The sequence below is a fragment of the Phasianus colchicus genome, chromosome 9 (genome assembly GCF_987193195.1).
Source record: "Phasianus colchicus chromosome 9, bPhaCol1.hap1.1, whole genome shotgun sequence".
In the NCBI taxonomy this organism is placed as follows: Eukaryota; Metazoa; Chordata; class Aves; order Galliformes; family Phasianidae; genus Phasianus; species Phasianus colchicus.
This window is the reverse complement of record NC_143444.1, coordinates 26,158,922-26,186,733: the sequence shown is the minus strand read 5'-3', so window position 1 is coordinate 26,186,733 and position 27,812 is coordinate 26,158,922. Positions and strand designations below refer to the sequence as shown.

The following is a 27,812-nucleotide window of genomic DNA, read 5'->3' as shown; positions in this document are numbered from 1 at the left end:
ACACCTTATGTCAGACAAAACAGACTCCAAAAATGAATAACTAAAAACTGTTACTGGGAAAGAGTTTTATTTCTTCTCCATATTCAGGAATATGCAAGTAAGAACTTAGGTTTTTATCCATCTCCATTACATATTCCTATTGCATGTACTCAAAAAGGGCAACATTTCTTAGGACGCAATCTGGCACCACAAAGCAGGCAGCTGGACCTCTCAGTGGGATGCCACACAGACACTGAAGTTCATTCCCATGCTACACTTCCCAGGAACAGCACCGTAAATAGTAAATATTTTCTGTGATTTGGAATCTAATAGGTCACTGCATGCTGAGATTCAGTAGGGTACTCAAGAGATATTTCCAAACGAACCTAAAACACCACTTTACTGTAGTACTATTACCACTACTCTTTCATTACTTGTGAAACTTGTATAAAGTAAGTAGCAGACCTCCTGTGACGAGGTAACAAATAGGTCCAGTTAGTGCTAGAAGTGATCCAAATTTCAGTGCCTTAAAATAAACAGTCAGAAAACCCAAACACGAAGCCAAGTCCAAGCCTGCAGTGTAAATATTCACTATTTCAGAAGGCTTCACTTCAGAGTTGGAAGCCACTGAGATCACAATGAAATCAGATGAGCAAGGTGGGAAAATAAACATAACCTGTTCAGAACATTCAACCACACACCCTCAAAACCTGCAACTATTAAGGAAACCATACCAAGGCTTTCAAGGCCTGAACTTGCCTGCCTCTACCACACAGTCTGCTTGAGCCAATGCCACATTTGTACTTGAAGAGATAAAGGGGAAACAGATGGCAACGTAAGTTACAACAGAAATACCAGCGGAAATTGAGGTAAATAAAGAGCCCAAAGAAACTCCTGGCAAGGAAAGTTCAGAATAACCCTCTTTTTTTAAAAAATAAAACTAAGAAGCTGCAGGGCAAAGAGACCTTCAAACTAGCACTGACTCACTAGCGGATCTTAATAGCAGTGGGGCAGAGAGCAGATGTGTTATATACAGCTAAAGAAGCAGTATGAAGTACAACCAGCAACTCAGGTGGACAGAAAGCAGCTGCTCCTAGCATTGTTCACGTTTAAATGAGATGACTGTGCTACTTGTACAAAACAGCCCTCAAAACTAAGAGGCAAATGACTTGTTATTTTCAGTAATTCTTAAAGCACTAAGCAAATTCCAGGAGCTTGAAGGAAAGAATTCTATTTCTGAAATAGAAAGAGGTTGGACTGAATGACCCAAGTAATTACAGGTCCATCAGCCTAGTGCTGAGCAAGGCAAAGTTACAGAACATTTGATACTGGACTCTAATAATAAAGAATTAGTGAAGGGTAATATAATCAGTGTCAATCAAATTAGCTCTACAGAAAATAGATTCTGTCAAACTGAACTGACATCCTTCTTGATGGGATTACAAGTTGGACTTATAAATTTTAAGAATGTCAATTTAGTAGCATTGATAGACTCAGTCTTCTATAAAGCACTTGATTTGTTACTGCTTATTAGTTGACTAAAAATTAACATGGTACACATTAGATGAATTAAGAAATATCAGCTGACATTTCAAACTAGGAGTTGTGAATAAGAAGTCAACAGAAAGATGCTTTCCTGTCCATCTCCCTCTGTAAACAGATCTTGGCCTTGAACGGTTGAAACATTTTCGTTGACAAGTGGAAAAAAACAAATGCCTGGCTTCAGAATGTTGCAAACAGCAGAAGACCAGGATGAGAGGAAGTAAACCAAGAGGACAAAACTCAGGTACAAAGCAATTGAAGCTCCCAAAGCATTCCAAGTAGCCACATACCTTCAGACAGCACACACTCAAGATCACAGCCCTGCAAACCACAACCCTGAGCGTATTTCCCAAGCACAAATTTGCAAGGGAAGCAAAAGACTCAGAAATATGGAGATAATCAACCACAGCGTCAACCTGCAATGCTGCCAATAGGGTTACAATGATTCTTTGCGGTATAAAAACCCCACACTTGAATAGGGAAAAAAAATAGTTGCTGTAATCCAATTTAGTTGCATGGTTAACTGCTGTTCACCAGACCTGGGCACAGTGCTGCATGTTTCATGATGAATACCAGTGCCTTGAAGATGGTAGAGAAGAACCATGAGAAGAGCCACGATTGAAGTGCTCTTTCAGTTAAGAAGCTAATCTGTGCCTGAGATCAAGGTGAAACTTAACAACATCAGTATTTGAAGTACAGATTTCCAACCTCCCAGTAATGTCTGTTCTCTGGATTACAGAGAAATATTAAAAATCTATGGTCCCCACTACAAAGAATTACTCATGAAAACAGCAGAGAACAGGAGGGCAACAATGCTAACTTCCTTCAGCTGTGTTTTTTTGCCTCTTGCCCAAATGTAATAGCTAATTAAAGCTGCCCGCCTGACAGCCATAACACGCACAGCACCAAGTGCCGATGCCTCTCTGTGACATGATATCTTCCTCCAGAACTAGGCCAAGTCTGACAGCTCATCTCGCATTAGCCAGGCAGAAGCCGTCAGACTGTAACAGCCCTCAGTCACTCTGGGTTTAGGACCAAAGAACAGAACAATGCTTACCGCAAATTCTCCAAGGCTCCTGGCTCCAATTTTCAACCACTTAAACCTCAGCCAACATTTAGGGAAGAAAGCACTGCCAGGCTGAATGTGTCTATTGAAACAGCCGAACTCAGCAACCACTGCCCACATGTGACTTAGATGCACACACGTGCACTTCTGGACCTGACCAACTACCCCCATTCATTAGATACATTCCCCAAAATACTATCAACAGTAGCAAGAGAACATGCTCATCACTTTTGCTTGCTTGATAAAAGAATTGCTGTTTTCTCCATCTTCTAAATGACAGCCTCAGAAGAGATTTGATGCTCAAGGTTCTGCTCCTGGTAGCCTTCTTTCAGAGCACAACCTTGTAAGCCTCCAATCCATCTCAGGAGTGTTTCAAATGCGTTCCTGGAAGGACAAAGAACGCCTGCAACTTGTATGAAAAGCTGTATGAAGTAGAGGCTTTTGGAGAAGGTTACGTAAATGCCACTGAGATGATGCATTCAGAATGTACAAAGAAGGTCAAGTGAATTGTCTGTATTTTTATTTTGTATGAAGTTTCCGTAACATTTATCAACAAAATGCTGTTTACCTAGAAAAAGAAGATGAAATATGTAGAGAAAATTCTGACTAAAGGAAAATGATATCCAAGCATAGGACTGAAGCTTTTCTGTAATAGTACCATTAGTTTTATTCATTCCATACTACTTCATCAAGAAGCAAAACCTGCTCTCACCCCAGCAATGCACTCTGCAGTCACAGAAGCCAAATGGGAGGGAAGCAGCTCCAACACCCATCCCTCCTCAGCCTAAACAATTAAACCAAGGCCATCACAACTTGCTATAACACAACTACAAAGGTAGCTAGCATGCTCTGTGCCTAGCACAGCTCTCAAAGCATCAATCTAGCCTACACTAGTACTGTACTACTCAAACATGCTACATATTTGTACAGACTAGGATATATACAAGAAATGTTGTCCATTAGGATTGAGAAATCCTCTTCCATCACAATGGGACTTGCACTTTTGCCAAACTTATGGGAAAAAATATGTAGCCTTAAAAAATGAGAGACAAATGAGGAATAGCTTTTTTATTACCTCACTTTTGCAGGAAGCTTTGTTCAGGAACTCTGTCAAATTAATGTATAATGGGTAACCTTATCAGCTCTTCTTAAAAGATGCTCCTCAAGAATAACAAGTTAGCTGTGTTTAGATACAGCCCATCCTAGAACCTCAGACAGGTTTGATGCCACAGTACACCTACAACTGAGGAGCACTGCTAGTTCTTAGTTAAAACCGTTACTGGCAAGATGCAAATAGCAGTGGAAGATGCATCTGCTAAGGTCCCACCAGAGAAGAAAGGCAGGATTTAGCCTCATACAGGGAAACCCTTTTAGCAGATGCCCCCAAAAAAACTGTCTGGAGCTTTTGGAGTGAATAGATAAGCACAATTAAACCCAAGTCTCAGCAAAAAATCCCTCTGCTCCACAGGCAGAAGGCTAGATCTAGCTAAGACACCTATGGAAGTGTACATGCTGACCCCGCTCAGGAAGAAGATCCCTCAGCAAATTCTTCCCTTAAAACACCAAAGCCCTGATCCCCAAACAGCAAAGCCTGAGCTCTGCCTGTATGTGGGAGGAAATGCCAAGACTGAGGCAGTGGTAGGAATGTCAGAGAGACCTGGATGAGAGCTTGTTTGCACAGAAGACAATGCTCTTCTGGGGGCAATTACTTACACAACAGACTCCCAACGTGATCTCAGCACTGAGGACTCAATCCCACCCAGCCCAAGTGGAAGGGGCTTCTCCACCCCAGGCCTGCTCTGCAGGCACAGCTCTGGATAACTGAGAATCCCCAGAAGGAAGCCCTTGCCAACAGCGTGCTGCATCCCACGTAAAGCACTCCCTCAGGGAGAGGATAAAAGGGAAAACGACTCAGACATACAGACACCACTCACTCAATTTTAATATCTGAATGGGAAGTGCCAGATACCATGACAACAAGCCTCTAAGAATAAAAGGGGAAAGGAAAAAAAACATTGCCCAAAATGTGAAGCCGATGCTATAAATGTAGCTAAAACAATCAAACCATTACTGCTAGTGAGGTATCTGTGATCCCTGATCTCACTGTTGCCATGAGGAAAACCACTGGGCCCAGAATACAGTCACCTCAAAAACGAGAGACTCAAAAACCAAAAGCCCACAGCAGAAAACAAGGTCATTCAGCCAAAACCTTGCCTGAAGTGAAAACTTGATTTCACCAGGCAATACCAGAGGAGATTAAAAGAGAATCAGTTTTGTTCTTCCTTGCAATTTTGACAAATCCCTTAATACAAGACAACGTTATTTAATGTCTTGGTTTTCGGAGATGCTGAAGCAGTAACAATTCTTACAGAAGTGAAATACCAACTGACAGCAGCTGCTTTCCCTCAAAATTAGACACTGACATGCTTCTCATTCTGAATGTAGTCCTACACACCCATCCACAGAACAACACAAAATCAAGGGTGCTAGGCAGAGCCAGCTACCATCCAGGCACCACTAGATCCTCCCAAAAACAAGGCTCTCACAGAAATTTCAGGAAGATGTTCAAAACCATGCAATCACTCCCTTTTAAACACGACCACAACAATAATATAAAACATGCTTACTCTTGCATATAGTGCTTTAGAGTCTTTTTAAAGGCTTCTAGCATTTCAGATGTTCTGCATCTCATGCAAAAGACTACTTTGCTCTTACCTGCATGCTATACAGAGCCCTAACAAAGTCAGCTGTGTAATTACTGTACTTGAGGACATGGACTAATCTGCATGCAAAGCTTAAGCGTCAGTTTGAGACAGATGCTGCTGACTTGGCTGGAGCCTTCTGTGGTTCCCATTACCATAGCACGGAAGTGCTTTATCTCTGCAACACACCTTTCCATGCAAACACACCTTCGAGAAAGTACTTTGATTCTTATTTTGGAGGAAGAAAAACTGAAAGGCACTGCAATTTCCAGGGTAAACTTGGATAGCATAACATTATCAGAGCAGGAAACTAAAGCTCTATTCCCCCTTCCCCCCACCCCTTGCAAGACAGTAACCTTATTATTGGACCACAGTGCTTTTGTGTGTTGTGCTGGGCTGGAGAATCTTGTAAACAACACACACATTCCACATGCTGCAGAATATCTTGCCTACTTTCTCTTGTGATATGTAATTTTTCTTTTCTGCTCTTATCAGCTTTATTTAAATGCAAGAACTCATTTTCAGCATGGGTACATACACACTACTGGATGCTGTGATCAAGTCTGTCTTCAGGAAGACATGTCCTGTCATACACAGGACAACCAGAGTTCAATTTCTGAACAAATATTAGGATTTTTCCCCTCCCCTCATTGACACCTCCTACTTTTTTTTTTTCAATCTTTTCCCCCTTCCCTAAAGGAACCACACAGCCCCTGAATTAGCAGCTGTTCTGAGAAGAGCAAGGCTGCACTCCTCCCCACTTTGTCCCTGAACAGAACTAGGACTGTACTACAAAAATCCACTGTTTGGGAAACAGGCATGAATGGAAAAGCAGCAGCCATGACTTATCTATCTTAAGCAGTACATTCAACGCTGAAGAAGGGACAAATTGAACACAAGAAAACAGAATACAGAAACGTAACAGGCTAAATTATAACAATATTCAATAAGAAGCAGCAAAAACAAACCACAGAGAAATGAAAAACAAACCAATGCAGAAAGTGAGAAGCAGCCATGTGGAAAGAAATTTGCAATAGCAATTAAAGGAGTCACTGAATTAGACAGAAATGTGTCATGTGTGGTAGGAAGCCTTCCACAGCCAAAATAGGCTGCTGTCACATCATGCAGAGGGAATACAACATTGCTGGAAGAGCAGTGTATAAAAAAACCAAGCAGCTACTTTCAACTGTAACAACAAATGTATGCACTGAAGATGCAGGAAGGAGAGCAACAAACTGAGGACAAATGTCAATGATCAGCATGGTTTTAAGTCAAGCATGACTTAGGGCTTGAAATGACTTAAGATACAGATTAGGAACATACAATGTAAAATGGCTAGAACATGCTACCCCCTTGGCTTAATGGAGACTAAAAGGAGAACCAAAAGCTTAAGATACTTCAAACACTTAAAGACTGACTGAAGAAATATATTCAAAGCGTGTTACTCAGTGTTACACAAAGAGTGAAATTAAGAAGGGTAAATCATATGGTCCAAAACCCAAAAGGAAAGGTATCCCAACAGTGAGACCCGGCTGGTCATCAGCAAGGTACATCAATGACAGCAAGTGCACCTTCCTCTCCTGCATCCTATCCCAGAAACTGCTATCTTCAAATTTTAGATGGAGCAGAAAGCAACTCAAACATAGCACTTAATGAGGGAACAGAAACGGAAGGCAGACTAATCTGATGTAGGTCAGGCTTCAAGCAAAGTCACAGTGACTTCTGAATGCTGTGATCCCATCACACTTCACACAGATTTGGTGCAAGTACACCAAACTTTCAGCTTTTTGTAAGATAGCAGACATCCAGAGATTGTTTGCAAAATGTGCTGATGTAGAAGGCGAGAGCAGAGGGATGAAGAGGAGAAGAAAAGCAGAGCCACAGTAGAGCCCAGCTACTCACTGGGCTTCAGCTTCCCCAATAGATCAGAACATCACTAGCACAGAGAAAAAACTCTGCCTTAATGAAATACAGCAGAGCTGAGTTTATAGATGTTTGTTACAAGATTAAGAAAATGCTCTCCCACAGAGGAACTACATAACCGGAGGAATCAGGAAAGGAAAGGCACAGCTGAAGTATGAAAATCCAGTGAATCTTCAAGCCTGGAAGCACTTTGTGTGGAAACAGCAGCAGTAACACTTGAAAGGAAATGGCAGAGGCACATAAAACCGGAGAAAAGGGAGTATGCTTTGCAAATTATGTAGGACATAAAACAGCAGCTATATGAAACGTGGTTGGCCACAGATTCGAGAAGCGTTGGTACTTTGGTCATTAAACGATTTAATTTAGCAATATTTTGGGTTTTGTACCTAAACAGGCTGTCAGAAAAAAAATCCAAAAGCCACCACAAGACTAAGAAATCTCACAGCAATTCTGAACAGTGACTCAGAATGCCTATTCTGTCTCAAGCAGCCTACTAATTAAACTCTTGGAGCTCCACTAGCTAGTCTTTCCAATGCACAGAGAACAGTTGACAGTCATTTATTACAGGCCAGAACACAAGATTTAATATTAGCAACAAAACCTGTGTCTGCAGCATTTTTGATCTGATCAGTGAAAACAAATAAAAGCTGCAACCTGCCAACTCCAAAGGTTAATCTCTAGTATTAGATTTACGCAGATTACTTTACATAGCATCTGGGAAGATGCTGAGAAAAGTAAATCACGTAATCATATTCCGAGCTGTACTACCTATGAAATTCTGCTACCTATAAGTATTTGACTGTATTGAGCCTACTTAAACTTGCTTCAGCTTCAATGTAGAACTTTCAAGAACCACATAACAAGAGGATTTTTTTTAAAAGTATTTCCAACGTCTGTTAATATTTCTCAGATACTTACAGAACTAATGAAAGCTGTTTAAATCAGAAAGTATCAGAACTGTTGTGTGCATTACTAACCAGTTCTATCACTCAAACTTGTTGATAATTTCACTGAAAAGGAAACCAGTTCTCAGTAATTGCTTCCTTCCTCTCCCCGGTCTAAAGCACAGGTTTCCACATGCTATTTTCAAGGCTATCAGAACTAACATACTCTTCACTTGATTCTTCTCCAGATTGAAAAACAAGCCTTTTTAAGGGTAACATAGTCTACGAGTATGTTCTTCAATGCTACATATACGGCTCTAGATACACCACGTGCAGAAGTCACAATCACAAGCAGTTCTGGCTGGGTGATCACCACAGAACATGGTACAGATTTTGATAGATGAGTTCAGTAAGGTGACTGACTTCTCACAATATTAAGCATGTAGGTGGGTAAGCAGTGGAAGGGACAGGACAGAAGGAGCAGTCAATTTACACATTTTTTCCTTCCTCTTGTTTCCACTTGGAGCAAGAAGGTACCATAACTTTACAAAAGAAAAATCAAGGTAACAAAGCAGCTATTCCAACACAGTACAAAGTACCAGGGCAAAGGACCTACCAGCCAGTCTGACTCCCAAGCTGCTGTTCTTAAAGTCTGGAGTTGTTTTGCTTAAGAATGAAGTTTCCAGAACAGGAAAGAAGAGAAAAAAATGGGGGGAGAGATGCATGGGTAAATAAAAATGACACAGATACAGTATGTAGGAGAACAGAGGAGTCTAAAAAAGGAATTGCTGGAAAATACTTTCTCCTTGTTACACGTCCTATCTTACCATGCCCTACCTACCAGGGAAACTGAAAACACCCCCTCCATCTAACCAACAGCATCTCTTATGGAAGACGGCCTCATTTCTGGGTCCTAGGATGCTGTAAGCAAGAAGCTGCCCGTGGATGGTAAATTCAGGTGCTTTAAAAACATGTGTGAGAACAGACTATCTGTATAGGGCAGCAAGGACATTGTACCTCCTACCACACAATCAGCATCCCCTCCAGTGCAGCAACAATTAATCATACTGAGGATGCTGCCATTTATTTGCTTGCAGGTGAATACAGTGCAGTTTTTCATCCAACTGCTGTTTCAACATCCTTTTAAAAACTATCTAATTGAAAAATATTCTGGGCTCCTGTGAATAAAAATAATGAGTTCAGTTTTTTTCCTCAAGCAGATATATTCCACTGATTAAACAGATGCTATGAAAGCCATAAGAACAGCAGTACTGGGTCAGAGCAGCGCTCTGCCTAGTCCAATATCCTGTCTTCAGCAGCACCTGCAAGTCAGTAACTTGCACTGAAATTCCCCACGGAAACAAGCAGCAACACCTGCAAAGTCAGTGACAGATCCTGCTCAAGGAGAACGCATTCAACAAACCAAAGCAGTGAGTCAGCCAAAACAGAGCTGGTGAGCAGAGTCAGAGAAATAGACCTGGGCTTAAAATCATGGAATTGCTCAAGTTGGAAGGGACCTTTATAGGTCATCTAGTCCAACTCCCCTGGAATGAACAGGGACACCCACAGCTAGGTCAGGCTGCTCAGAGCCCTGTCTAGAATTCACTGACATGAAGTTTCTCTCTTCTTCCTCTACATTTTTAGAGTCAAAATCTCACATGGAAGAGAGGGGGGCCCTAAGATAAGCATCACAAATGGGAAATGAAGTATCTGAGTAAAACCTGAAACAAAGCTCGAGTCTAAACAGAGATACAGACTGAGATACAGAGGGCCTAAACAAAACTCGTGCTATACAATCCACCGTATAGGAAGTCAAAGGTTATAATTCTCTTGCCAATGACTGCTTGAGGAAAGGATATGAATCACGAGTCCAAGCTCAAAAATGCCCATTTGCTGCCAGAGGCTGAGCATCAGAACAACTTCCAATAGCTAACAGATTACTTACTATAATCATGTAACTACTGTTGAGCTGCATACAAAGCTTACTGGACATGCAGTTTCAGCTACCAAGTAAAACTATTCTATTAAACTATTAAGAGCCAGTACAGAATAGATAAGCAGCATTAATGATATTTAAGTGTAGGAAACCAGTAAATCCTCCTCCCATCTACTCTTGCATATAAGAACTGTTTGATTACAAAATGACCCTCTTAATTCTGATACCTTAAGTTTTGAAACACTGGAGTTTGAACCCCTGAAATTTTCTGAAAGCAAACCAGAAGGATTTGAAGTCCAGCAAAGCCTGCATTTAATAGCTATCCCTGAAGAAATGCTACCATCTGCAGAAGGTCACTCACTTGAGACACAGATGGGAAACAGATTGACTTGATCACATAAATGGGTCCTCACACAAGTTAGACATATCAGAATGACCCCAAAAGCAGAGATCTGAGGGATGGGATTTAGAATGGATGGGGTCTGAAGAGGCAGTCTGTTGCACAACTGGGATTGCAGCAATAGAGAGGAAAAAGAGGGAGTGCTCAAGATGTATATTCCCATGGGCAGCAGATTGCAATCTGGATCTGAAGGTCTCAAGGTGACTACCTCCAGAAGCTGAAACTGAAGAAATTCTTGCAGTACTCTTCCAGCTGTAGGGAGAAGCATCTGCACTCTAGAAGAGAAGTGATGATGGATCAGGCCCGCAACAGAAGGGGCAAGAACTTCCTAGCTCACAAAGTCTGAGAAAGCTACTGCAGGCAGGTCAAATCATCCAGATCACAATTTGTAAGATACAATCTTATAGCTAAGAAGGAACTCCTACCACAGTGTTAGTAAAAAGCAGAGTCTTGTGAAAAGAATGCAGGAGCTAGGGCAGTTTCAGAACTATTTAGAGTGGTTTTGCACAGGTCACTTCTGTCCTTGGACAAACTGTCTAAGGAGAGAACTGGACAGATGAGCAGGGGTTAACTGCTGCAGCGTGGCATGGCTGAAATGCAGAAGATCTTGAGCAGCAGACAATAGATGAGTGCTTGGAAAAATCAACCTTGGAGCCCTGGAAGGTGAAGCATCTCTTCGTGCACTGCCTACTGCTGCCTTAACAGGCCCCAGCTCAGCTAGAAGATGGCACAGCATCAGACGCTGCTGCCCATCTCCCAGTGCTTCACTGGAGTTTATTCCTTTTCTCCCTTTTATCCTTCCTTGTCTTCCTCGTGCTAAAAGGAAAGAAACAAAGAAGTTAAATACTGGAAAGCTGGACGAGTGCTAAAGCATAGACCTTGTACATTAAAAGGCACTATGGTTTAAAAAAAAAGGGAAAGCAAAACACTGGAACCAAGGACAGACCGTCACTTAACAGAGGACTTCATCAACCAACCCATTTCACCTGACTGTTTCACAGTAGATGGAACATCTTCATACATGTGAAGGACAAAGGAAGCCTTAGACAAGAAGGGAAGCAGATACATGGAAGTGCCTCATCAATAACCTACCAAGAGGTCACAGTTCCAGAAGTAAGCGTGCTAGTGCTCTACAGGAAACAGTACTTGCAAGTCATTAGACTTGAGTGAATAACACTTTCCCATCAAAACAAAGAACTGTAGAGTAAACTAAACACACTGAAAGCATCTGACACTTCAGAACTGTCCCAGTACTCAGACTGCTTAGCCACAGAATCACAGAACGGCCTGGATTGGAAGGGACCTCAAGGATCATGAATCTTATATCCCCCCACCACAGGCAGGGCCACCAACCTCCACATTTAATACTAGACTTCAGTTAATTAGAAAGGTTTTTCTCAGCTCAAGGGTCAAACCTTCTTGGCTTATTTGCCTCTACACTTACTTCAATTACTTTTTCCCAAATAATCAAGAAATGAAAACTCTTTGTTCACCCATGCAGGACACACACCAGACAACTGCAGAGGTGATAAAGCAAGTGACAGATGCAAATTTAAACATTTTCCCCTGTGTTCAGAAGAGACATCAACTCAAGCCAAATACATTTTTAGAAATCTGCCAAGATGCTCATCATTACTTCTGTATTCCTTCCCATACAGTGCCGATGAATTTAGTTCACATACTTAATGCAAATACTCATTTAGCTGATCAATATTTGGGAATTGTCTTGAATCCGCAGCCCTTAGAATAGGCTAAAACTTAATTTCAGTGTTACTTATCTCCTCTCCAGCAGAGAACATACTTCAAGAAATCAGAAGCTACAAAAATAAACTGATCTTCATTTGGTGACCTAGTTATTTTATCAAGCCTTTAATAACATTCAGAACCATACAGTTATAATAATTCTGGATTTTAGGTTTAAAGGACTCTGACATGTCTGCTTTTTGTGTCTTCCAGTATTTTACCTTCCATGTGCAACAGATGTTACAAAAAACAATTATAGCCAAAAATTAAAGCACGCTCTGTATTCCACCTGATTTGTGGAAAGTCCCTTTTTCCAGAACATACAAGAGTTTTGTTTTCATGAGGACATACTTTCAGCTGTGCTACTCTGACCGCTCTTTTCCACACTGCATTTTGACCATGGACTCACCTCTCACGTACATCTCCTCTGTATCTGCTGAAATATAATGAGGCCAATCTCGAATCACTTCCTGAACAACTGAAGGTAATTCAGTGAATTTGACATTATTTTCCAGTTAAAAGAACCCCAGTAGAGTACTGGCTCTGCTGCATATTCATCTATCCGCCTTACTTCATTTCAGCAAGTATTAAGCCCTTTACTCTTAAAGAAGTGAAATGGAGGGAAGTAAAATACTACTGTTTACAAGTTTTTTTTCATCCCCCCATTTGGGGCAGGCTGTATGCTACTAAATGTTGCCTCTAAACACAAGTTAAATCCCAGAATTGTATTCACTTGGTAAATGGTGAACGCCACAATACACAGTGTTCTATTCTGAAGGACTGCAAATTCTCATCTACCACTGGAACAAAGCAGCTGCTGTCAAGCTGATCTGACAAGATCTGTACCAAATAAATAATCAGAGATCAGTGACTAGTTATCACTGCTTCACAGAGAATTACCACAATATCCTTCCAAGTCAACAAGGGAATAAACCATCTCTACAAGGTATTTTTCTCCTAAACCCTGTTATTAGGTAGGCTTTATGCCATGAGGCATGAGTTTACATACTTCCTAAACATTTTTATAAATCTTATCTATCTAATCCTTACATTCTGTAATCCTATCTATTTAATGTATTTTGAATGGGCAGAAACTGCTGGAACCAGTAATATCTCAAAACAGAATGAACTTCCCAAGCACAGTCAGCGAACAGGACATCTAATGTAGAAGCAGTTTATGCCCAGATCAGGCTGTTTCACAGCGAGCTATTCTTATCTGCATATGGGCCATATAGCTATTTTCTTCTTCCTAGCAGGAAACATTTTTGGTATGCCCTTTTACAAAATTGCTACAGCAAACATATATAAAGTGCCAGTTGTCTTTGTACATGAAGTTCCTACAGCTCCTGAACATAAGTGATTAAACATTTTAAAATGAAATAGGTACTTCATCCCATGTTAACAAATGTTAGTTTTAACAATTGTACAATTTTAATATCTCAGCAACTTCCAAGCTATGTCTTTCCAATTCAGACTACACCATCCAGTTGTCATCTACTGTCATGAACTGTATTACATAAAGGTCTCTTTCCTAAAGAGAAATACAACTAGTAGTCTTGATTCTACTTTGCATCTTTTATTATGGTCTTGGTTTTGTTCCTGGAGCCTTCCAAGTTCCCTCCTGACCCCAAGATGGGTAATGTGATTTCCCTTTTACCTACTCTATCAAGGAGCAATCTCCCACTGAAATAAAGCTTAGTTCTAAGCAGTGGGCCAATACCAGAAGAGGCTGGCTTACTATGCTTAAGTACTGTTTTCTGGCTTTTGCACACTTTGTCAGACTCAGAAACTTTCCTTCTGGAGATTCTTACTGTTAGGCAACATGATAATACCTGGCTTTCTTCCCTCTTGCCTCCTAGGGTCACTGTCACCACTTGCAGCGCCAATTAATGGCTTCTCCTGAGGATACAGACCCTTTTCCATGCAAGGCTCTCAGGAAGTCACTGGTCCTGGATGTGAGAATTCTAACTGCTTTAAAAAAAAAATTTAAGTCCTAGATTTCACAAAGAGCCAGATAAGAAACCTCAGCACAAAGCATCTCAGACAGAACCAACAGTTCAGCACCATTCACCATCTAGTCCCGGTTAAATTACACGTGTGCCTTTCATTTCACAGCAGCACATCCTGGTACTTGCTTGTAAGCCATCTCTTATACAGGGAGCTCAAAAAACCAACTAGTACAGAGAGATTAAAGATACCAGCTTCACCCCTCATGGGGTTCTGGAGCAGAACAGGTTCACACTGGTGTGCTGGGAGTACTGCCAGAGTATCCATACCACTGCAGGCTCAATTTACTGGTGTCTGCAGAAGCAAGCTGACATTGTGAACACTGCTCACATGGAAGACTGTGCCTGTACTCACAATACTGTATAATTTCTGATTCTGCCATTTTGTAGCTTTCAGTTGCTGGCTGGACAATCCACTACTTGAAAAGTCAGTAGTTCTCTCCTAACATGTTCTAACACAGATGATACCAATTTGAGTCAACTGTTTCTTCATTCTGCCTTTGAATCATCAATATTTATATTTACAATGCCATGATTATTTCTGAACTGCAATCTTAATCCTGGTCTGTATCAGTCCTGTCATACTTGAAATTAAAATAAAAGACATGAAACTGTATAATCAAGAAGGAATTCAAAAGGAACAATTTAAAGCAGATATGCTTTTTGGGGATAGGAGCAATGAAGTTCCTTGATTACGCATGCAAAGAACATCAAATTGCACCACAAGCAGGGATATGCAAACTCTTGTCATATGTTAAGTGATGCACAGAAATTCTGTATCAATAAATATTCTGCTTTACAGTGTGCCTGAATCATCGTAAGGTATGAAAAGATTGAGATCTGAAGATTTTAGATACTGTTCATTTGAAGATCAGGTGATATGAATTCCTGTGTAGAATACAAAGAAAAAACCTAATTCAGAAGAGCTCAGATTGGGTAAAAAAAATGAAATAATTTTTTTTTTTTTTTTAAACAAGCATCTTTCTTCTCCCACCCACAAAGACAACAAGGATGTGGTTGGCCAGCAGTGCTCGCAGTGCTTCTGACGGACACTACACTGACTGAACCTTTTACTTCCAAGGATGGGACAGAAGGTCAGGAAATTCTGAGAAAATAAATGCTGATGAACAAGCCATTCCCTTCCCCAGCTTAAGTCAGCTAGTGGTGAATCTCTTTCTTGGAACAAAAGAAGAAATGAAGTGCATCTGCAAAAACATGCAGTTTTAACATCATTTGTAAGCATAGAGCCTCATATCCATCTGAAAACCATAGCGCTTCTCCATAAAGTCATCTCCTTTCATCTAAAGCTGTACTAAAATGTTTATGCCATTTGTGGTTTTTTTTTTTCAAACTCAAATTCCTTCTCCTCATTTTTGGAAAGCAGCTGATTAAACCTGAACAACTGGGTTGTTGGACGAAATATGCAGTAGCTATGAAATGGTACAGCAGGGACCAGTTTCACTGTTAATTTAAAATGCTAGAATTAATTAGGTAGTGTAAATGAAGAATTTAATAAGCACACTTTACAACCACAAGTTCTGCTTTTATTAAACACCCCAGCCAAATGAAGGCAACTATCTTCAGTCTGTTTTTCCTTGTCTTGCTCCCTTAAAAATCTCAGCAGTGAAAAAAGCATTTTCCTATCACAGCCCCTCCCCCATAATTAAAATTTATGCCTGACTTCCATCTCCTCTTTCAAGTCATTAGCATCTTTTAAAAATGCTACTGTATATCCTGCCTGTTCTGCAAAGCTACCAAACAAAACCCAAGTTTACAATTTTGGTTTTGAATACCAAATTAAAGGCTGTCTTGGAAGCTGTCATTCCTATTCAACTCAGCACGGTGTACTACCAAATTAGCATATATTTTTTAGTAAGGGAACATGGTTGTTTAAACATGTGTCTTTCCAAAACGAGGGGTAACATCACGAATCAATTTCCTTAAAAAAATCTAGTGCTGTTGTAAAAGACCTGCAAAAAGACTCAGAGCAGATGATTATTGCTGACACGTACTCTTTAATCCACTTAAAATAAAACAGCTCAGACCACAAATTCTTTCAAAGAGATACTTTAACAGACTTTGGTTAGCTTTAACACCCTGAAAAAATAGCATTTTGAGAGTCTAAATATTTTTTCCACAGTATCTGTGCACCTGCTTTAACGGGATAGGGAACACAGAATTTAACTGGTTCACACAAAAAATTCAATCTAGCCTCGGAAATATGAGGAAGACTTAAATATGGTTTCTCCAGACTAGCTACTTAACATTTGGTCTGTGACCTTTTCCATGCCTCTAAACAAATATTTTAACATTTGTTTACCAGCATACATTTAGCTGAGATTTAAGATAAAATTGAGGAAACAATGATTTTGAGGAAAAAATTCAAAAGCAGACAAACCCAAACTAATTGTTTCAGACCTCCATCAGTTCAGCGCAAGTAGCTTAAGAATTTAATATTTCTTCTACAGTACAGCTTCACTATCAAATAAATCTGCAGTGATTTTTAATATGGAAAAGCAGCAGAAACCCCCTGAGAAGTCAGCTACTCCTGTAACAGCCTACTGTTTTAGCAATCCTGAATTAATACAAGAGTTAAAAATGCACCCTGAAGTGTAGCGACACTGTATCATCACAGGTCTCAAACCTGATCAGATTAATTCTGTTTTCAAAAATTAACAGCACAGGCTTTGGAGGACAATCCTGGTAGCTTTTTTCCTACCCGAATTTGGTTTGGTTAATTTCCACTCGCATCACTTTTTAAAACATGGAGGTTCTTACATCACACAGGGACTGTGTCCAAAAAGCATATATATATTTTTTAAATAAAAAGGAATATTTGCTATGAAGTTATTGACTTTAACTCTTAATAATCTTAAAGGAAAAATTATAGGTAAAAAACTACCCAAAAAATGTGAGATCACATCGCCAATTTTCTCACATCTTCAAATATAAAGGCAAGAGCCTGCAGATGAAATAGAACAAGCAGATGAAGTAACAGCTCTCCTTACAAAGGCTGCCAATTCTCTACGAAAACAACACACAATATCTAGAATTCAGAGATTCTGTTTCAAGGAAATCCCCATCAACAAGAAATACAGGAGGCAAATAAAGTTACTAAAATACAAGACCTGCCACAATCAAAATTCAAGCGAGGCACACTTGTAGATGAGAGTTAGTAATTCACTTGGGTCTCAAGTAACTTGTAGTTCTTTCCCAAATCATTTTCAGGCTGAAAAGAAAAAAATATTGGGGGGCTAAAGCTTGTCGGGTAATAGGTATCAAAAGTGTCATAGTGGGGTACTGGGACAGACAGGCATCAAAAGCAGAGAACTTGAGCTCTCGGCATGGAAATTTTTGGAAAGGAGTGCACGAGCAAATTGTTTTTCTTTTAAGTTGAAAAAGAAGAATAAATAAAAGAAGTCAAGTTGATTTTTCAATCTGTTTTTTTTCCATACCCTGAAGCTGTGTCCCAATCAGAAAATATATTGAAATAGATACATCATGGTCAATGTGCAAACAGAAAGCTCTGCCGGACTACACTTCTGAGGACTTGAGCTGCCCTGGGGCTACTGCCATTTATTATGTGCCTTGCGTTAAACAAGAACATTGCTGTATGTCAGGAAGTAAATAAAAAAGAAACATTGCATGTTTAGAAGCACTAAGCAGATAATCCTAATGCTGCCAATAAAACAGCTGCCAGGCTGTTACAGATGTAGGTATGAAGACTTGTCTTTTCAATTCCTCATTTTGACAGTGCCTCTTTCCAGATGATGCACACTCAAGCTGCCAAGAGCACACACTTGAGAAGGGGCTGCTCCTGTGCTAGAACCCTTTCCTTCCCAAGTCTGCTGCACTTGGTGCTAAACATAACACCAGTGACATGCTGAACAGCAGAGACGTTTCAGCTGTTTACCACCTACAGTGCAAGTAGACACAACCTATAAAACTAACCCATAAAGCAAACTACATGAAGTCACTGCTCACCCTGCTGCCGTTCTGTCCATCAGTGAATTTCTGGCTGTGGCAGCAAGGATGCAGAGCAAGTGAGGTACATCAGCACCTACCTACACCTTCTTTAGCAAAAGTGGAGACACCACTGTCTTCCATGAGGTAAGATCTGTAATTGGAAGCTTTTCTCATTCCAAAGGCACCAATCAACGGGTGCCACCCCACAGAAGAAGAGGTCACTGCAAACTATGCTGTTTTCAGGGAACAAAGTTCATTAACCAATAATCACAATAATCACAAGTGTTCAAATGAGATCTGGAGCAGTAGCTCCTAACTACACACCACTACTGTTCCAGGAAGCCAGAGATAAGGGGCTGTGATGGACACACAGAACCACTGTGGCTCTGAAATGTTAATGTGCAGAAGTCTGATGAAGGTACTATGAAGTCCACAAGAAAGTCAGAATTATGAACTGTTAGTTGGCTCAAGCAATTCAGATACGTTTGTACAACTGAGTCAACGTTAATCAGGAAAAATAAAAGAATGATGAGGAAAGCCATGTCATCATCTGAGCTCTGCTGCAAGAAGTTGCCTAGGAAGCATTAAATGCACGCACACTGGTAATGTCTGCTTCACTCCCCAGAGCTGTATGTGGGCTGAAGAACAAGGGTTCACCTGTAGATCTGCAGCCAGTACACATAACTGAAAACTAAAGGTTCACCATCAGAAGAAGCTTGCCATGATACCTGCAGTATTTCAAAGCACTTGCAATACGAGCACTGAGGTTTTGCTGACCTTAAGTGTAAAGAGAACCTGATGTACAGGAAAGCAAGCAACGCTCAACAGCTTACCTGTGATTTTGTCTCTCACGAGCTTGCAGGATTCTATTTCACCAATGCTCCCAAAGAGACTCCTGAATTCCTCCTGGGTCATGTTCTGGGGTAAATAGTTGACTATGAGGTTGGTTTTGCTGTCATCTGTGGCAGCCCCCGTCTGCATGGGGGAAGGGCAGTTTCTACTGTTGCTGGAGGGTCCATTGGTTGTATTGGAAGTAGGGCCATTCGACACCTGAGGCTCCATGGTGCTAATTATCTAAGTTAAAAAAAGAAAAAGAGAAGAAACCTTAAGTTTCATAGATATAAATGCTGTTTTTTTAAAAGATACTTACAAACGAGTGAGTAGGTAGCATTCACGGCCAATTTAGATATTTCAACAAAAGAAACCGGCTTGATTCCTCTGTTATTGTTGCAAAGTAGGTCATGCTAGTCTTTGGCTGTGAGCATATACTAAGATGCAGTTTAAAAATCCTTTTTTGTTAATGCAAAGCTGATTTCTGCTTTCATCACACAGCCATTTTCACAAATGTATATTTAAACCACATAAATTTAATTATAATTTAAGGTAATAATCATAATTAAAATTATAGTTCCATTAAATCAGATGAAATAAGTGTACGGCTCTATACGAAAAGGTAAAATATTTTACCTATTTAATAACTGTATCACAAAGTGCAACGACAACAACATTAACCAAGCACAGCCAATCTGCAAAGTGTCATCATTTGGGCTGCCTTTAGTTAATCCAGGCACCGTGTCCCAAGGCATACCACTTACTGGTTCCAGGGATGACCTATATTTTCCAGTTATTTTTCACTAACTAACTGACACCTCTTTAAATAATAAAGCCCTGGATCTGCAATCTTCAGAGATACAAAGGTCTTCAGATAAGTTACTGGATAGGTTTAATCAGATACAGCTTATTCAGTGCAGAATGGTATTTTAACACGTGGTTCTAACTTGAAACATGAACGTCCAGTTTTTCCACCAAGACTTCTCCGAAATGCCACGTAAGAAGCTATTTTGCTCACACAGACAGGTGACAGTGTCCCTGTTGTCACAAGTGTGCCCAATCATGTGGGCACAGCTGCATGCAAGGCCCCTCTGCCTGCAGGATACACAGGAGAACGCAGTCTGCAGCAGAGCTGTACAGACATGGATGAAAATAAACCTGGGTGCTTCAGGGCTCTGCAGGGACCTGCTGTGCCCACGGATGGACAGAGTGAGCAGGAGCCATGGGAAGGTGCACCACAGGAAGGGCATGGAGGAGAGCTACCAGCACTGAGCCTTGTGCTCATCTCATCCTGTAATTATAATAATTACTCATGACTTAATTAGCTTTCTTTTTTGAAGCCAGGGAGGTATGTATTGCGACAAATTAGGCTCGTAGTTGGGTTGAGAGGGGGGCACCAGAACAGAGGAGTATGATCTAAAATTAACTGTACCAAGGTGCTTAAGTCTCTAAATAGACTAAGTTCCGGTCAGCATTTTTTGTTTTTACATTGATATATTTTAATCTTTATTTAAAGCTACATTTATTAAATAATCCTTCATTTTCATCTATGGAAACAAGTTTTAAATTGCTATTGATTTTGATTACTGGACTCCAGAATACATTACGTGGTTTGAGCATTTCCAAATAAAAGGAAACCTTGCTACATTACGCTTAAACAGCAAGGCCTTTAGCCACAAAGCAGAACAGTTCCAAAGAAGTGCTAATCCTGGGGCAGCCAGCAGCCTCAGAGCCCCACTGCCCACTTCAGCAGCCACGTGTGCCCAAACACCTCAGGTGAGGCAGCACCCACCCATATGTTCAGCACTGCAGACCTTCTGCTTACCCAGAATTAGCCATACTCTCTTCCCCAATCCGATTTCCAACACATATTTACTCACTAAGTGCTTCAGACACCACTAAATCTGTTTAGCTCAGAGGTCCAGCTGGAAGATAATCTTTTGATCTCCGCATCTCTAGCCTTACAGCGGGTTCTTGCTCCAATCCTAAGCTTTGCTAATAACCTGCTGCCCATGCAGGCTCCTGAAACCCTAAAGATAATACACCGAGCTCAGCATGCTTGTATTATATATACATACACACACCATATCAGTCTCATTCAAGTAAAATCCAGCTGGGGTTTTCCCACTGTCCCCCCCAGGAGCTGAGGAGCAGAGCACAGGCCATCCCAGGCAGGACAAGGCCTGGTCCTGCCCCACCAAGCACAACCTGACAGTTAGCCAGGTTCAGTCAGAAGATGGCAGCGACGCAGACATGGCTAGCAGCAGCTCTAAGTCATCTCACTGTATTCTTTCCAATACAAAAGCCACCAGACACACTGCAGTTTTAGGTACTGGTCCTGGCCCTCTGAAGCCACTGCAGCAGAAGCTGGCCTTCAGCACAGCGTGCTGACAGAGCTACGTCACCTATTATTAGCAGCAGCAACAAAAGCTATGTATAGTTTCCCACGATAAACAGAAACCTCAATCTCTTAAAAAAAAACTATTCAACAAAATTCGAAGCTGGCTGTGTCCTACTTCTGTGCTTCACAAACTCCTTTTAGCTGCATTTTAAGCACGCTTTACCTTTTACTCCATGCAGTAAATACAGTTTAAGGTATTTAACAAATAGAGAACATTGGGAATAACCTAGGCTGCTCAGTAAAGCCTGTTCTTGAACAAATACACTTCCTCACATAGCATCTCCAAAGATCTCAGCATAAGCCAGTGTGACCTCAGGCACCAAGGTTTCCTCCTGGTTGCTCTTAGCTCCAATCAGATCTCCTCATTTGTCAGTAGTAGAGAAGCATTTATTTTCCTGTTGGCCTTTCGAAGCACTACAAAATTGTAGATCACTACAAATGGACCTGTACATAAAATTTAGATAACAGAGACAGGTGTTTTATTTACTGCATAATTTCAAGTCTGTACAGAGCCATTTCTGCATAAAGGAGCTAAGTGCCAGGGGAAGCATCCAAAGCTCTCATGGGCACAAAGGAGCATCAGTTATTTTGCACATATGTACCGATTCACATCATTAGCAAAAACTTAAATTAACACTAACAAGAAACATAAATCCCAGTCCTCTTTTTAACACTGTCCTCAACCCTACAAATCAATGAGAACATGGATAGCAGTTAACATTAAGAAGCTGTCAGCACACTGCTCTTTGAATATATGTAGTTATTCTCATGTAAAGTTTCAGCATACCATTCACTTCGTCTACAACATGAAGACAGACTCTGAATTAAATACTTATATCACAATATGGATATTTTTCAAGTACATGCTACAGTTTCCTCAGCAAATAGTTCATTCTCATTATGTTGTAATTACTGCTGATAACATTAATTAATGTTAGTACTTTTTATAAAATCCTAAAGTATGGAAGGAGGTTATGAATTCATCTTTAGCTCATGAAGGGCTCACCTGGATATCAACAAAGTAAAATGTTGAAAACCCACCAGTGGCTGCATACAAAGATTGTTTGAAATATAAATATACAGTAATTCCTTAAAGATCAGTTATACCTCCTTACACACTACTTTAACCTAGCAACATCTTTGTTGTTCTGCAGCCCTTCTCTAACCTACTTTAGCTGGAATCTCACTAATACAACCACATGTGCTAACGTGCCCGTGCTACCGGTACAGAATCACAGCTTTCTGCTCCCCTCTCATTCCTTTTCTATATAGAGATTAACAATAACTGAAGAAAAAGCTGCAGTTACTATTTTTATACATCAGTAATTTAAGCACCAATACTTTGAATGTTCCATGTTTGTAACATTCAAAACCAAAATTTCTATGACTGCGATTTTTTTTTTTGAAGTTAAAAAAGGCAACTCATACCTCAAATTCTAAGTACATTTCAGACCGCTGAATTATAAGAATTGCTTCTTAGTATACTACTTTTCTCAGTATGGCAATGCATCAGCCAGGCACCAGGTATTTCAGTTTGACAGATCTCACAAAGGAAAGCTCTGCTGCTCAGGAATTCAGCATCAGCCTTGCCTGCATTCTGCAATACACTGCTTACCAAAAGGCTTAGTACAACCCCTCCTACAAAATATCAGCAGCAAATGCACATTACAGCAATCCCTGCATTCCAAACTATATTTCAGAAATACTTGTTGTATCTCCTTATACATTTTCTCAAATTAATTGAATTAATTTAGTGCTGCTGAATTATTAGTGCCAACAATAATGCAAAGAATACCTGTATGTATAAACAAAGCGATTACAAAGCTTAAACAAGCTACAATGACTGACATTTATCTTCAGTTGCTATTACAGTAAGTGTGTAACATCCATCTACCATTACAAAGCACAGTTAATGAATCATTTAGAAAACTACCCACAGACTGAATTAAGACAGGCTTATCTTCCTATTGCATGCATAAACAATAGCCAATGGCTTCATAAATGTAAATATACATGTTTTATATTTACAAGATTTGCTCTCAGTAGACTGAAAGAGGTCTGTCTGTTGGAGTGAAAGACTGTCACAGACCTACACTGCGAGGAGTGTGTGCTCAGCATATTATTTAACACTCATTCTTGTTATCCAAGTTACATAAGCTCTGCTGCCCGTTTTCCACAATAAAGAGAAATTAATTTTAGATGTTGAAAAAATAGAGTAGCAATTAACAACCTTAAAAATAAGCGTATGCGCAGGCACTGAAGTGTTTTAAACATACCACAATCTCTCCCTTAAGAGCCTGAATAAAAAATTCTAAGAACTCTAAAGGATTCATGTGGACAGCTCCATTTTGAGGACTTAGAAGTCAAAAATGTTATCTATGAATAATAAACTGTTCACAGCACCTAAATGCCAAGAAGAATGATGGTAAATTACACCTCATGAAGAATTCATGAGGTCTAATTTTATTTTAATTTCTAACTGTTCATTAATGAACAAACTCAGAACATTCTCTCAAAAAAAATTAAATAATGCAAAGCTCTTACTTCATCTTAAAAAGCTCTTTAATTAGCATTGCAAGTTGTTTGCTTTTACATGAGAAAACAAATGGTGCCATGGCAGAGGTCCCACAGCCATCTCCTGAATAAGATGACAAAAGGAAAAACAAACAGAACCTCTCAAACAAAACAGAGTCACAATGCTTTTCTTTCTATAGAAAGAAACAGGTTTTTAAACTCCCAGCTTCTTTTCCTCTGAAAGCAAGGAAGTCAGTTAGCACAGCACACCAGCCTGATCCCACAAGAACTTTCCCTGCAGGTTGAAAAGCCCAATCTGCAGGAGCTGCCTGAGCAGCCCAGCCACAGGCCTTCCATCCGCCCCCACCAACAGGAACACCATGCCAAAGCCAGAAGGGTCCCTCACAGGCACTGAAACAAGCAGCTTTAAGACCTGGCCCTCCTCAGCCCTCCACCAGCACTGTATGGCCCTACTCCAGTTTCATGCTGCTCCTTCTACTCACTTCCATGGCATTAAGCACAACTCTACATTTTGGCTGAATTTTGCTGGATCATAAAAATCAGGACAAATCTCATCTTCCTCTCACTGGAATTTTTAAAAACAATAAGCAAGAGTTCCAGCAGCATGGGCAAAAGGCACCCCTCTGCTCATGGACACACTGTGTGCTTCCGTCAGCGCTGACCTTTGGCGAGGCACTGAGTCTGCACTAGAGCTGCACAGAGCTTCTCCTCTATAGCACAACTGTCAGATTTCACTGTCAATTACTTTTTTTATTAAGGCTTATGTACCACACAACTAGACTTTGCTATCATTTACTCAATAAATACATCGTGAACATGAAATAAAGGAGGTTTCAGCAAACCTGCCTGGAAGCAAATCCAATATCCCAGAAATTATTTTTTCTTCTAAACCCTCCATATTTTGACTTACTCCCCAATGACCTACACACTCCTATAGGTGCTCTTCTCCTCCGTTCCAGAGGAAGGGATATTTGATGTCTTGAAAAAAGAGATATGGCTCAAAGATCCAGCTGAAGATGAGCAGTCACTGCTGATGGTGGCAAGGCTACAGTCTTCTTACTGATCTGTTTCAGAATGCATTGTACTGAAGTTGAAATGGTGTCCAAAGATTTTCATCAAGTTAACATTTACCAGGTGCCACAAGAGCACACAACTGATCCCAGTGGAGAAGACAAATGCATTCACTTCAGTAGACTACTTCTGTTCAAACAAGAAAGTTAATTTCATAGCTCAGCTTGCCTTGATCTAGTTTGTTACAGGCTGCTGTGTGACAATGCCAAAACAAAACAGCCTGCCTCCAAATTGCAGCACAATGAATGTAAAGTTTATTGGCAACATGACTTATCACAGTAATGCCTGAAGGACAGAACTGATACCAGCATCAAGTTATGCCAAATACTGTCAGGACAGGGACTGCTGCTGCACCAACACAATGAAAGAGTTTATTTTTATTTAAATTTTTGCAGAAGGGGCAAAGCAAAATAAACCAAAGGAAAGTATCTTAGCAGACTGCTGTAGACACATGGTAAGCTGTGACAGCTCTAGAAGGGTAACTCCGTATTCTCAAACCCAGCCTAGTCATAGGGTTACCTTTCCTTACAAAACTGGTAAAAGGCAAAACAGCATTATGATGCACCAACTCGTGATTTATCTGAACCTCACAAAGTGGTAATAAATGCTTTCTTCTCCCAAAAAGTATGGGATTTACAGGTTTACATTTGATTTCCATGACAAAAAAGATTGGGAAAAAAAAGGCAAGACACTCAAGTAAGCTGGATCCATTTCAACATCAAGGTCTGAGTAGAGGAAGCCGTTCTCAGATCTACATGTCCAATAACCACACAACAGATAGGAACAAATGCACTATATCAAAAACTTCATGTGGTTTCTTATCCTCATAGCAGGTACTTTGAGGTTGAGAAACAGGACTGGGAAGCACTACAATTAGGGTCCTGTAGTTCAGCGCTCCTTAAACCAACAGGAAGCATGCTGAACTGGAGAGCAAGCACGGGCAGCCACCCCACACACAATAAAGCACGCACTTGTAAAAGGACACTGTCAGAAAGAGAATGTGCAAACAACTTTATCATATGTATTACCTCAATCCACAGTAACAGTGGTTCTTTATGAACTTCTACCAGGCTTGATTTCCATCATGGCGAGCAGATCCTTTGCTTTAAGATGTCTATGGAGAAATTACGCATCTTGGAAACTTCAGCACAGTTCTACTCTATTCTTCAGTGCTCTCCAAGAATCAAGCAAAGGCCTAGAGCAATATGCCAAACAGCCCTGGAGTGCCCAAGCAGCTGGACTTCATCATTCTAAGTTGCTTCTGCCCAAAACATTCCATCAGCATGAGGGATAGAAAGAACCAAGGTAACAAGCAGCATCAGGGAAACTACCTACCACCCCTGCATGAGGTTAACTCTAAGAGAAAACTGACTTCTAGAAAGTCAACCAGTTATACTTTAGAATCATTTCTGACACTGAACTTCATTTACATATGAAGATATAAGAAAATTCAGCCTTGATTTCACAGTATTCAATCACAGCCCTGGAATGCAGCATCAGAGGAAGCAATCATAAAACACCAGGAGAGGAAAATGCATGCATCTTGGGTCAGCTTGATAAGTTCTACAACCAGCTCAGCTTAGAATATTCTATAGTTCCTTGTGTGCCACACATCATGGCCCTGAACAAGAGGTCATGGCAAGGAGCAGGCCTACTTGTGTGCCAGAACAGGGCCATCAGTGTTCCTGCCCACTTGCCTCTAGGGCAGCCTCTGCCAAAAGGCCCAGACATTTCTGAAACCCAAGCAGAGGAAGCACGATCAGACACTGCCTTTTGAAAGAACATGGTTTCAATCATCCTGCTGCCTCTGCCAAACTTATATTGGACAGCTCCATTCCTAAAATCTCACAAGGGTTTACTTTATTTATTTAATCAATCTGTACTGCTCCTTATTCCCTCCTGGCTTTTTCAGAAATCAGGATCTACTACTTGTTCTTTCAAGATGCATATGAAGGCTGAAGGAGTCTGAAAAACAAACAGTTTCAGCAGAAAGATGACATATTTCTCTGATTGATGCTCCAAGCCAAAATCTGATGAAAGCATCTTTTTTTTTGCAACAAATCACATTTTATTAGACTGATGCAACAAAGGCAGGAAAGAAGTCTCCCACTAACTGCTTCATCAGTCTTGAAAAGAAGATGGAGACTAGGAAAACTGTATTTAGAAATCTGCCTCTGCAGGGTGATAAAACCAAAAAACGGTGAGTATGATACAAACCCTGAAAGACTGGCAAGGTTCTCAAAAGCCTGGATACCACACAGCACTAATAATACAAAAGAAATACAAGAGAATGCTAGGGTCAAACAACTGAAGCAGCTCTTAAGTGTAAACAAAACAACCTAAAAATACAAGTATCCATACAAAAATTAAACGTACTTAAAAATCTTTCTATAGTTTTAGTTACTTTCTGAACTCTATTCTTAGCTCAATTTTGTTTCCTAGCTGCTACCTACTTTACTGACTACATTACTGTGTTATATATTACTAACTTCTGTTAGAATTATGTTACTGATGTGAGAATACCTATGTCCCATCATGTAGTTATGCAGATTTCCACAGCTATACATTGTTAATGCAATAAGCAGAGAGCTGCAAGTCTTCATTTGCTGTAGACCTGTCACAACTCCATCTTTTTTCCCTTTAAAGAATACCTAGAATTATTTGAAAGCCACACATTTAGGTAGTGAAAACTGTACTACAAGCCATACTGTAAAACTGCTACTGGATCAAGATGGAAAAAACCTGAAGTCTACTTACCAGCAGTTAAAGCAAAGGCAGGCCAGAGCAGGCTCCCCCTGAAGCCCAGGGACATCCAACCCCCCACCTC

At 40.4% G+C, this 27,812-nt stretch overlaps 1 protein-coding gene across 12 annotated transcripts in view; it reads right to left on the bottom strand.

The window, feature by feature from the left end:
* Positions 1-27,812, bottom strand: part of ELAVL4 (ELAV like RNA binding protein 4) — a 74,158-nt gene that overhangs the window by 20,350 nt on the left and 25,996 nt on the right. For all 12 annotated transcript variants that reach the window (XM_090146647.1, XM_031602184.2, XM_090146645.1 and 9 more), the window contains exon 2: positions 18,981-19,221. In XM_090146647.1, coding sequence (XP_090002773.1) covers positions 18,981-19,221 — 241 coding nt within the window. The remainder of the gene's footprint in view (positions 1-18,980; positions 19,222-27,812) is intronic.